Here is a 12,289-nt window from a genome sequence, read left to right as displayed (position 1 = left end):
TTATTAGTAGTACTAATTTCTTTTCTAAATTCATTTTTACTGAAGCCCAGCTGATTTATAGTGCTGTATGTTAGGGTTCCTTCCTACCATTTTGTTCCGCATTTCCCTTTACTAGTACTTTCCTGTTTTTATATCTCCTTTTCTATTTTCCGTCAGATAGATTATTTTTGTTTTACTCCTGATTAAAAGTTACACATTCTATTTTTTGTGCGTGTGTGTGAGACCTTCTTGAACTTAAGACCTTTTGTCATGGGAGTTTGACTTTTCAAGCTTCATAGGATCTTTGCTTTCCTTCAGTAAGACAACTGTCCTAACACGCTCCTCTCCAGATTGACATGCCCCAAAATTCTGACCTCTGCTCTGTTTTATTTAAAAATGTGAGTAGTGATTGAAGGATATGTTAGGATTCTTGGGCTTCCCTGGTGGCTCAGTGGTAAAGAATCTGCCTGCCAGTTCAGGAGACACAGTTTTGATCCCTGATCTGGGAAGACTCCATGTGCCTGGGAACAGCTAAGATTGTATGCCACTCTCCTGGGCTTCCGCTCGGAGCCCGGGAGCTGCACCTGTGAAGCCCTGCACCACAGGAGGGAGGCCACCACAGTGAGGAGCCCGCACGCCGGTGAGGAGCAGCCCCTGCTCACTGCACCTAGAGAGGGGCCTGTACAGCAGGCAAGGCCCAGCACAGCCCAAAGTGAACGAAGAGTTTTTTGGAAAAAGAATATGTTAGGATCCTTATCATGTTACTGGATAATGCAAAGCTTGTTTTAGTAGCAGTTTTGTAGCGAGTCTGGGTGGGAGTGGTAGGTGGTTTCTGCCTCTGTGAAGAAAACCGGTGGGAGAGGCGGAAATTTGTTGTTGTTACTGAAATCCTGTAGATGTTTTTGTAAATTGCAGATTATTTTATAGTAAGCCTCTCCAATTTATGAATCCTTTCTAAATCTCGCGCTTAGCTTTATGGCTGTTTCGTCAGTAACTGTTTACCTTGAGTCTTTGTTTTAATGGTTTCTTGGCCTCTGGCTGTTGTGTGCAGAGCTGTCTGCGCATGGCTACGCCTGGCCTTTCTCGCAGCGGCGCGGGTGGGGGCCGTGCTCTGTGTGCTCGGCTGCTCACGGCAGCTCCCCGTGCTGCGTGCCTGGGCTCTGGGTGCAGGGGCTTCATTCACGGCAGCACGCGGGCTCAGTAGCTGTGCCCCGGCTTAGCTGCCCCACAGCACGTGGGATCTTCCCGGATCAGGGGTTGAACCTATATCTTCTGTATTGTCAGGCAGGTTCTTTTTTTTTTTTTCTTTCTTCCCCCCTCCTTTTTTTTGTAATATAAATGTATTTATTTTAATTGGAGGCTAATTACTTTACAATATTATATTGGTTTTTCCATACACTGACATGAATCTGCCATGGGTGTACACGTGTTCCCCATCCTGAACCCCCTCCCACCTCCTTCCCCATCCCATCCCTCTGGGTCATCCCCGTGCACCAGCCCCGAGTACCCTGTCTCATGCATGGAACCTGGACTGGTGATTCGTTTCACATATGATAACATACATGTTTCAATGCCATTCTCCAAAATCATCCCACCCTTGCCCGCTCCCAGAGTCCAAAAGACCGTTCTATACATCTGTGTCTCTTTTGCTGTCTCGCATACAGGGTTATCGTTACCATCCTTCTAAATTCCATATGTATGCGTTAGTATACTGTATTGGTGTTTTTCTTTCTGGCTTACTTCACTCTGTATAATCGGCTCCAGTTTCATCCACCTCATTAGAACTGATTCAAATGTATTCCTTTTAATGGCTGAGTAATACTCCATTCTATATATGTACCACAGCTTTCTTATCCATGCGTCTGCTGATGGACATCTAGGTTGTTTCTGTGCCCTGGCTATTGTAAACAGTGCTGCGATGAGCATTGGGGTGCGTGTGTCTCTTTCAATTCTGGTTTCCTCCGTGTGTATGCCCAGCAGTGGGATTGCTGGGTCATAAGGCAGTTCTGTTTCCAGTTTTTTAAGGAATCTCCACACTGTTCTCCCTAGTGGCTGTACTAGTTTGCATTCCCACCAGCAGTGTAAGAGGTTCTTAACCACTGTTAAGAATACCACCAAAAAACACAATATTACAAAAACATTATGTGATAATATTACAGAACCACGATACCGAGGGTGCTCATGGTGTCCTTGGCGCTCCGTTGGTTAGGACTCCGCACTTGCACTGTAGGGGATGCTGCTTCGATCCTTGGTCAGGAAACTAAGATTCTGCATGCCGTGCTGTGCAGCCAAAAAAAAAAGTGACAATAATATTATATGAGGTATAATTTACGTACAGTAAATGGACCCATGTACGTTTGCAGTCCTGTGGATTTTAATAAATGTGCTGCCACGGTCAAGAAGCAGAGTGTTTTGACATCGCCCCCACAGCTCCGTCCTGTCGCTCTCGCCTGCAGCCCGTGACCCTGAGCAGCCACTCGTGGGCTCAGTTGCTGTGCTTAAAGTTGCATATGAATGGAGTCATCCAGCTTTACTTTTCTGTGTCCAGCTTCTTTCCTCCCCGGGGTGCTCAGCCCCATCTGTCCTCGCAGAGGTGCTTGCTCCTCTCTGCTGAGCAGTCTTCTGTTGTAGGAATGGCATCATCTGTCTCTCACCTGTCGGCGGCATTTGGGCTGCGTCCAGTGTTTGGCTACTGTGAATAAGGCATTTGTGAACCTTGTTTACAAGGGGTCTTTGTTTGGATTTATGGTTGCATTTCTCTAAAGTTAATACCTGGGATTGGAATTGCTGGGTCACATGGTAGGTGGATGCTTAACTTTATAAGAAACTGGCAAAGAATTCTCCAGGGCGGTTGTGCCATTTTACAGTCCTGCTCACAGTGTGGGAGTTCCTGCCCCGCATCCGTGCACGCATGGCGTTGGCAGCATTTTAATCTCAGCTGTTCGAGTGGCGCCCCTTAGCGTACGTTTCCTGATAACAGCGGTGATAGTTTTCCATGGGCTTACTGGCTGTTTTAGAATCTTTTTTTGCAGAGTGTCCAGATCTTCTGTCCATTTTTTTAAAAAAACATTTTTATTAGTCTTAGTTGCAGCATGTGAACCCTCAGTTGCAGTATGTGGGATCTAGCTCCCTATTCAGGGACCAAACCCAGGCCCCCTGCGTTGTGAGCACAGGGTCTTAACCACTGGACCACCAGGGAAGTCCCTGTCCGTTTTTTAGTTGAGTATTTTTTCATATTACTGCTTTCTAAAAGTTCTTCACGTTATCTTGTTAAGAAAGCTTTGTCAGAGACTTGTGGCTCGGTGATAAAGAATTTGCTTGCTACTGCAGGAGACGTGGGTTCTATCCCTGGTCCGGGCAGAGCCTCCTGCTGTGGAGTAACTCAGCCGGTGCACCGCAGCTGTTGCACCAGACTGCAGACCTCTGGAGCTGCAGCGCTGAGCCCAGCGCCCCAGAGCCCCTGCTCTGCGACGAGCGGGGCGCCCGCTGTGGGAAGCCTGCACACCTCTGCTCTCCATAAGTAGAGAAATGCCGCACAGCAGTGAAGACCCAGCACAGCCAAAAATGAAAATAAATAAAATTATTTTTTAAAAGAAGAATGCTTTATCAGACATAGAGAACAAATACTTTCTCCCTTTCTGTGATTTATCTGTGTATTTTCTTAACGATATCATTTAAAGAGCAGAAGTTTTCAGCTTTGATAAAGTCCTGTTTATCGGGCGTTTTCTTTTTATCGGGCTGTGGGGGCAGGTTGGAAGCCATCCCTGCCTTATGGTCGCTAGGGAGCCGTCTGCCCTGACTCTCCTGGGGTGGCTCTCAGAGCTGTTTCTGTTCCTTGCAGCCGCAGCTCTCTCTGCAGCAGCCTCTTCAGGCCCACTGCTGAGTGGCTTCTCTTTGGGAGAGAATTTCTTCTTTTTCTTGGGATCACTCTTGTTTCCTGACTCTTCAGGGTCACTGGTTCCCCTTTGGGGAAAGAGTTCTTCCTTTTGGGAAGACTTACAGTGCTAGCTGTCTCTTCAAGATCACTACCAACCAGCTCCTTCTTGGAAAAAGATTTCTTTTTCTTGGGTTTGGAGAGGAGACGTCTGGGTCTTCCATCCCGTGCTCCTGAGGAGCCTCCTGGGGCTTTTGCTGCTTCTCAGGCCTCTCGCTTGTCTGCTCACGCTGCTGCTGTTTTCCAAAGATGCCAGGGCAGTTGCAGCCAACCATTTCATTTCCTTCTGTAACCGTGTCTTCTCCTATTTTTTGAGCAAAAATACATAAATAAATAATAATAGTAACAGATTGCTTTTCCTTGTATCTTATCTATCACAAGTTTAGAAATATTTTTTTCTTAAATTTTCTTCTAAAGATTTTAGTGTTGGTGTTTATGGTTAAGTCTGTGATCCGTGGATGATGTGAGGTAAGGGTTGAGGTCTGCTTTATATATAGATACTCAACTTTCCAGAGCTATTTGTTAAAAAGGATTATACTTTCCCCATTAAATTGCTGTGGTACACTTAGTGGAAGTCAGTTGGCTGTGTGTGTGTTGGTCTTCATCTGGTCTCTCTGTTTTGTTCTGCTGAACCACTAGAACCACACTCTCCTGAGTAATCTCACTTTATAGGAAGCCTTAAAATCAGGCAATGTTAGCACTCCAACTTTGTTCTTTCCTTTCAAAATTGCTTTGGTTCTCCTGGTTTTTTTCCCATATACATTTTAGTAGCAACTTGTCAATTTCTATTTTTAAAAATCTGCTAGAATTTATTTGGGATTGCATTGAATCAGTAAACCAGTTTAAGAAAAAAGACCCGTGTCTTAACAGGGTCTTCCTGGTGGCTCAGCTGGTGAAGAATCTGTCTGCAGTGCAGGAGACCCGGGTTCGATCCCTGGGTCGGGAAGATCCCCTGGAGGAGGGCCTGGCGACCCACTCCAGTATTGTTGCCTGGAGAAGCCCATGGACAGAGGAGCCTGGCGGGGCGCAGTCCACGGGGCTGCAAAGAGTTGGACACGACTGAGTGACTAAGCACAGCACAGCAGACGTTGACAGTTTCGTATTGTTAGTATACTGAGACACAGTTCCTTTTGGGATGTTGACCTTGTAACTGGTAAGCTAGCTAGGCTCCCTCTCGTTGATTCTAGTGGCTCTTTTCCATACAGATTTCTAGGCGTTTCTGCTTACACAGTCACGTCATCCGTGAGTACGGGCAGTTTTGCTTACTCTTCTGACCTGCATGTGCTTCCCCTGTCGTCAGGCACTGCCGTGGATGAAGCAGGCCTTGACTAGAATCTCCAGTAGACAAGCTTAGTTTCTTACTCCAGTCTCAGGAGGAAAACATTCAGTCTCTTCAGTGCATTAAGTGTGCTGATAGCTGTAGGGTTTTACTAGGTGCCCTTTATCAGGTTCAGGAAGCTCCCTTCTATTCCTAATTTATTGAGAGTCTTTTTTTGGTCATAGAAGTGTGTTATATTTTTTTCAAATTACTTAAACCCAACCATGTTATGTCAAATAATCTAAATACTTTAATTAAAAGGCAAAGAGTAACAGAATAACAAAGCAAGACCATATCAATTGTGTGCTGTTTAGAAAAAAAAAAACACTTTAAATATGAAGATACAGATATGTTCTACAGATATGTGAAAGGAAGTTGCAGGATGTAGCCAGTATGCACTAGGAGAATGGTGTGCTGTGTTCGTGGGACGAGCTGGCTTCAGGACACTCGCCCTCTGGCTGAAAACAGGACACAGAGAGACCGCCTCTAGCTGCCCTGCTTGGCAAGTTCTTGTTTGGAAAAAAAGCCCTGGTTAGGTGGGGGTCTCCCTCCCTGGATTGTGTGTTATCCAGGTGCACAAGTCATTCTGTAGGGCTTCAGGAGAAACGGCACCTGCTGTGTGTGGGGGCAGCAATCTTGTCCTGAAGGCCCGTCTAGTCATCTGTTTTTTCTGGTTCCCTAGAATCTGTCATTAACACCACAGATACCCATCTGCACTCCTTACGAGAGAAATAAGGAAGATGTTAAGACCTAGATGGAAATTGAGTGCAGAGACTTCCCCGGTGGCTCAGACAGTAAAGCGTCTGTCTACAATGCAGGAGACCCGGGTTCGATCCCTGGGTCGGGAAGATCCCCTGGAGAAGGAAATGGCATTCCACTCCAGTACTCTTGCCTGGGAAATCCCATGGACAGAGGAGCCTGATAGGCTACAGTCCATGGGGTCGCACAGAGTCAGACACAACTGGGCGGCTTCCCTCACTCGCTCAGCTTGTGGAGTCCCTGCACAGAATGTTCAAGCGGCCCCACATTGAGTCCGGCGGCACCTGGGGTTTCGTCAGTGAGGGGCCTGGGCACAGGAGCGTGTGCAGAGGGCGAAGGCGGGGCGCGCTCTGTGTTGGGAGAGAGACGGTGTACTTGTGGCAAGGGTGGGGTTGGGGGGCAGCAGGAAGTCCCCAGAGGACCTGGAGGCACACTGGGGACAGCGCCCTGGTCAGTGGTGGGCATTTGGGGCCAGACAGGCTTTAACGCCGACCTGAGAGGAACATGAAGGTGTCTGTGTTTCGCGCAAGGGAGTTGAATGCAGCCAAGACGGGAGGCTGTGGAGGGCGTGGCTGGGCAGCTGAGGGGCCGGTGTCGTGGGGTTCTGAGAGGTGCGCTTCACACACACACTAGGGCTTCCTGTCTTGTGGGGAGTCCTTTACTCTTCTAAATGAAAATATTAGATCAGATAAATCCCCCGTCTGTTATCATCATGATTTTGTAGATAGTGATTTAACACTGAAAAGATTCGTAATCTCAAATAGAGGTTTAACTTGGTGAAAGATACAGACTTTGAGGACTTCCCTGGTGGTACAGTGGATGAGAGCCCGCCTGCCAGTGCAGGGTCCACAGGGTTGGTCCCTAGTCCGGGAATGTCCCACATGTGGAAGAGCAGCTGAGCCTAACACACCGCTGAGCCCGCTCTCTCGGCTCTGCGCGCGGCAGCTGCTGGCGCCCGAGGAGGTAGCGCCCGTGCTCCGCAGCAAGGGAAGCCACCGCAGAGGGAAGAGGCAGGAGAGAAAGGCAACTGAGACCCAGTGCAACAACGCAAAAATAAAGAATTGATGAATTTTTTAAAAGTACAGGCTTAGGTTTTTCATTTTGTATCTAACGCAGAAAACTTTGCTGCAAACCAGCCTAGGCTCACAGACTGCCACAGGGACTTGGTGAGTGGCCAGACCTGGCATAGTCCAGGCACAGAGAGCCAGGCCTGGAGACGGGGTGGGGCTGCGGCCTGAGGGCTGCTGGACGAGGGCCCGAGGTGGGGAGTGTAGAGCCTCAGTGTGCAGGCGGAGGCGGGGCTTCAGGGGCAGCCCTGGCCATCCAGCAAGGGATGGGTGGGGTGCAGGGAGGTCAGGGCATCGGTGGAGAGACAGGAGAGCAAAGCTTGTTGCCCTCCTGGGTCCTGGAGATGGGCGGCCCCGACCTCAGCGGGGCCGAGTAGGGAAGCCCGGGGTCAGGAGGGGGAGCGGGGGGCTGAGGCTGTGGCCCTTGTGGGGTTTCCACGTGAACGGCGAGGCCGGGCAGGGGGAGCAGCTTAGGGCCAGCTTGCTTGGATACTTTTTTGGTGGGCTTTAAGCTATGTGGGCGGCTTCTGCTTGCCTGGCCCCTGGTCCCTGGCGCTGGGATGATGAAAGCAGAGGAAGGGGTCTCCTGGCCTATGGGCCCGCAGCAGCGGGGAGCCTTGGGGGGTCAGCCTGCAGGCTGGAGATGCCCTCCTGGAAACGCTCTGCTGCTCTTAAGAGGTGGCTGCACAGGAGGGGCTGTCTCTCCTCAACCAGAAAGCTTTTTCAAAGATGGTGCACAGAAAACTAAGGCATGTGAGTCGTGAACTCTCTGGGTGGAGGAGTATTCGCTGTCTGACACGGGGACAGGCCTCTGCAGCCTCAGGCCCGGGGCTGTGAGCAGGAGCTCCGGTGAGGGGAGGAGGCGGGGGCGGCCCATGGGGGCACCCCCTGCTGCCTGGGCCGGCCAGCGTGGGCTTGGGATTCGCCGCAGGGTGGCTGAGGCCAGTGTGGGTGTGGGACTCGCTGCAGGGCAGCTGAGGCCGGTGTGCACAGGCTCGGGGACGTGACCCTCTTCTCTGCTTGCAGCTCTGTGGCCAGCACCATGTTCTGGAAGTTTGACCTGAGCGCCACGTCACACGTTGACAAGCTGCTGGATAAGGAAGGTGTGACGCTGCGGGAGCTGATGGACGGAGAAGACATCCTGCAGGAGTGCAAGGCCCAGAACCGGAAGCTGCTGGACTTCCTGTGCCGGCGGCAGAGCATGGAGGAGCTGGTGGGCCTCGTGACTCAGGACCCAGCCCTGGACCTGGAGGAGAGGGCCCGCTTCAAGTGCGTACCGGGCTGGGCCGCGCTCGGGGCAGCGGGTGGGGCTTGAGGACGGCCGGGGCTGAGCTTTCGAAGGGAGCGGCTGACTGTGAACGTTGACCCACCCGACGTGTGAGAAGGGCCGCTGGTGGGCGTTGTGTCTGTGATGTTTAAGGTCTGGGATCCCTGCGTGTGATTCCTCACCCTGGGATATAGCGAGCAGCAGTGCGACGCGTGGAAGCGTTTTGGGGAAATGCTGGAAAATGGCTGAGCCCTGACAGGGGCCGACGTGTGCGCTTGGCCTGGTGAAGGGGGCAGTCCCCAGTGACGGGCGGCACGTGGCCGCTGGACCACGAGGCCTTCTGCCTGGAGGGGACACGCTGTGCCCTTCGTTGTCCCGACTGGTCTCAGAGCTGTGACGTTGGGAGATGACAGAGGGGGCCGAGTGAGGCCTTGGGACTGGGGCTGGCTGCGGACAGAGCAGTGTGAGCGGTGGGGCCTCGGGGGTGGGAAGGACCCAGCACTGGCCTCCGACTCGGAGGGCGCCGCTCGGGTCCCACTCAGGTGCGGGGACGTGCGGGAGCAGGGCTTGGTGGCACGGGGAGTCAGGGCAGACAGGCTGCCCGCAGCTTCTCACGGGTCCCGCTGGGGTCGGCGTGTGTGGTCGCGTCTTAGAACGGGCTAGGGAGTTACGGCTGAGGTCAGATACTGTTTTTGTAGGACCTGTCAGCTGAGAATGGTTTTACATTTTAAAATGGTTGGGAAAAAAGTGAAAAAATTGTATTTATTTACCTGAAAATGGCAAAATTCACATTTCATTGTCCATCAGTGAAGTCTTGTTGGATACACCCATGACCTGTTGGCTGTGACAACATAGGCCTTCTAAAATAGTTATTCTCTGACCCTCTGTAGAACGTCTTTGCTGACTCAGGAGGCAAATAAAGCAAGATGAGCCGACGAGGGCGGGGGCGTTGGGGCTGTGGTCTGCACTCCCGTCTGACTGGAGTGCTCCAGAGAGAGGTAGGGGCTTGCTCATGGAGCAGCCGGGGCGCGTCAGAGCCCGTCAGGCCATCTCCTGAGATGCGCCTGGTCTAACCTCCGCGTCGCCGTTAGTGACCCCATTCCTCTAACTCTTTTGCTTTCGAGTGGGTCCTGTTGCTGCTCGAGCAAGGCCTGTCGGAGGCGCTGGCAGCAGTGGGAGGGCAGGAGGACCGGCTGGCTGGTTGTGCTTCTGGGTGGAGGGTCCCAGCACGGCAGAGGAGGCCGGGAGGGCTTCACAGTCAGAGTTGGAGGAGACGGCAGTCGGCGAGCACAGACAAGGCGACAAGGAAACCTGCCGCTCTGGGCAGGGACACGCACAAGTAAGCAGGTGGGACAGTGTTTGCATGTGTATACAAAAAGGGCAGCCCCAGATAGGGATTTAACGAAGAATTGTGGTATAATTTTATAGAGGCAGGGAGAGGGCAGTGGAGCCGCTGGGCCGGATGATGTGAGAGCTCCAGCGTCACACAGGAGGTCGGTTCGTGATGTCTGCAATTGCTGAAGATGTCTGTTTGTGTTTTATTGGGAAACATGGTGGTGAATAGTAGAGAAGGTACCACAAGAGGCTGTGGTGACAGTCTCAGCAGTGTGGCCTGCGAGTGGGGATGGGGGCTCTTCCTCAGGAGCCTGGTCATGCTGAGTCGTTAAAGCATGTTTGCATGTCACCTGTTTAAAAAAAAGTGGAACCTTTTAAATTTAAAAGTTAATTTTAAAATTAACTTGCTTATTAAAGATTAGTTTGCTTTTAGTTAAAATTAAATGTCCTTTTTGAAAAGAGAAATAGGCTGGGTAGATGGATGAGGTAGTAGCTGGAGGAGGGTGTGGAGTCAGGATGATTTTTCAGAGGTGCTGAGGGTACAGATTGGACCTGTTTCAGGCTCTGAGCCGTGGGTCTCTGTCGAGCCACTCCGTGGGGCCCTCGGGGTGTGCAGCAGCGCCTGGTGAGCTGGGCGTGAGTGCGGCAGGCAGGAGCCCCCTCATCTCAGCCTCCGGACGGCTGCTCCTGTGGCTGTCCTGACGGCCGCGGCAGCCTGCTGGCTGCAGGCTGCATTATGCAGAGATCTGTCCAGGAAGTAGGGGTGCCTCTGAGCCACGGGGCCCAGGGGGCCACCCTGAGTGGTCGGCTCTCTGCTAATGCCAGAGGAGCTCCGTGCAGGTGAGGCCCTGTACAGCAGCCCAGGGCCGGGAGCTGGCCCAAGATTCCTGAGGATGCTTCTGGCTCTTTCTTAAGGCTCCCGTGCAGTCTGCCTGCTGAGCTTTGGACCATTTGAGAAACGAGACGATAAAGAGTCCGCAGGTGGATGCCAAGCTCACACTTGTTTCTGACGCGGTGGTGTGGCGATGGGTGGGGGAGGGCTTCCTCTTCCCAAGTCACAGACCTGCCTGCCTGTGGGGAGCAGGGCTGGGCCCGGCAGCCCAGGAAGGGCTCCCCGCACCCCCACCCCGTCCTGCAGGGCAGTGCGAGGAGGACGCTGAGCCCTGGGGAGCACCTGGGGAGCAGCCGGGCGGGCCACAGAGAGGCGTGCAGAGGCCCCGGGAGCCTCCGCCGTGACGGCCCTGGACTCTGCTTGCTCATCCGGTGATTGCTGCGGCCCCTCCTGTGTTTCTGGGGTTTGCTTTTCTTGCTGCGGCCCCTCCTGTGTTCCTGGGGTTCGTTTTTCTCTCTTTCGCTTGCTGCCCCTGGCGAATTCTGTTCTCTGACAGCCTCCTGAGTGTACCCTTTTCTCTCGGGCTGGCTCTGCCGGGTCACATCCAGGCTGGACGTGGTTCTCCTGTCGTTTTGAAGACTCCAGGGTTGTCTTTGTCAACTGAAAAAAAGGGCACAACTTAAAAGCTGAGAATTACGTTTTACTTGGCGGACTCTCTGAAGACTTTAAACCCTGGGGAGAGGACTCCCAGATCACTCAGGGACGCCTCTGAAGAGGCGAGTGAGGAGCCAAAATGTGTAGGAGTTTTTCCAACAAAGACCAGGTAGTCAGAACTTCAGAAGATTGCTGTTCATTAAAGAAGAGCAGACGACTCACGCTGCGGATTGAGCGCCTCTCTGTGCCTGGGAAGGTGCGGGGTCTGGGCTCCCCGCTTGCTCTTCTGCCCTGCCCCGCAGCTGTCTTGGCAGCGTCCTGTGCACTCCCGTCCTGAGTCCCCTCACAGCTCGCCGTTGAGGGTGGCGGCTCTGACGGAGGGAGGGCCCCCGCGAGGCTTCCAGGCCCGGGGCGGACTGTGTTCACGGAGACGTCCGCTCGGCTCACTCACACCTTCCCTTCCTGTCTCCGGCCCTGCTGCTGAGAGATCTGAAGCCACAGGCCCCTAGTTTTCCTCAGGGGCATCCTACGGCCTTTTTCTAACTCTGTTGCTCTGCGGTTTCCCAGGACTTTATCCCCTGGGTCAGGACGGGGATCTCAGAAGTGGCATCAATAATCCAGGAGAACTTTATAGTCAAAGTGTTTGGGAGAAATTAGTAATAAATAAATACAAAACAAAGTGAACAAAACCAGGGAGTCTCAGCTGCAATGAGGACCTGCCTGGGGGCCACTGTTTGCATCCAGGCCTCTCTGAGCGTTAGAGAACCCAGGCTCCTATGCTCGAAGCACTGTGAGGCCACACTGAGACGTCAGAGACTGGAGCAGAGAAACGTGTTTCACTGTGGGGCTAAGCAAGAATGGTGGCTTGTGCTGTTGCCAAAATGTTGGCTCTCTGTGCACCATTGCCAAACAGAAATATGAAGACACAGTTGTGGAGGAGAAGGAACAGAAAGTGAAAGTGTTACTCGCTCAGCCGTGTCCGACCCCGTGCACTGTAGCCCACCAGGCTCCTCTGTCCATGGGATTCTCCAGGCAAGAATCCTGCAGTGGGGAGCCGTTCCCTTCTCCAGGGGATCTGCCCAACCCAGGGATCAAACCTGGTCTCCTGCATTATAGCAGATTCTTTTTTTTTTTTTTTTTGTTT

General features: G+C 52.3%; 1 protein-coding gene across 4 annotated transcripts in view; it reads left to right on the top strand.

Annotated features, from left to right (window-relative positions):
• Positions 1-12,289, top strand: part of PPP6R2 (protein phosphatase 6 regulatory subunit 2) — a 64,489-nt gene that overhangs the window by 18,691 nt on the left and 33,509 nt on the right. For all 4 annotated transcript variants that reach the window (XR_005719737.1, XR_005719736.1, XM_040233565.1 and 1 more), the window contains exon 3: positions 8,084-8,326. Coding sequence is in view for 2 of the 4 variants with exons in the window: in XM_040233565.1 (XP_040089499.1) it covers positions 8,100-8,326 (227 nt within the window). In the remaining 2 variants the exon portion in view is untranslated. The remainder of the gene's footprint in view (positions 1-8,083; positions 8,327-12,289) is intronic.

Source organism: Oryx dammah, unplaced genomic scaffold, assembly GCF_014754425.2.
Source record: "Oryx dammah isolate SB20612 unplaced genomic scaffold, SCBI_Odam_1.1 HiC_scaffold_29, whole genome shotgun sequence".
NCBI lineage: Eukaryota > Metazoa > Chordata > Mammalia > Artiodactyla > Bovidae > Oryx > Oryx dammah.
The sequence above is the reverse complement of the archived record's forward strand: the minus strand, read 5'-3'. Positions and strand labels throughout refer to the sequence as shown.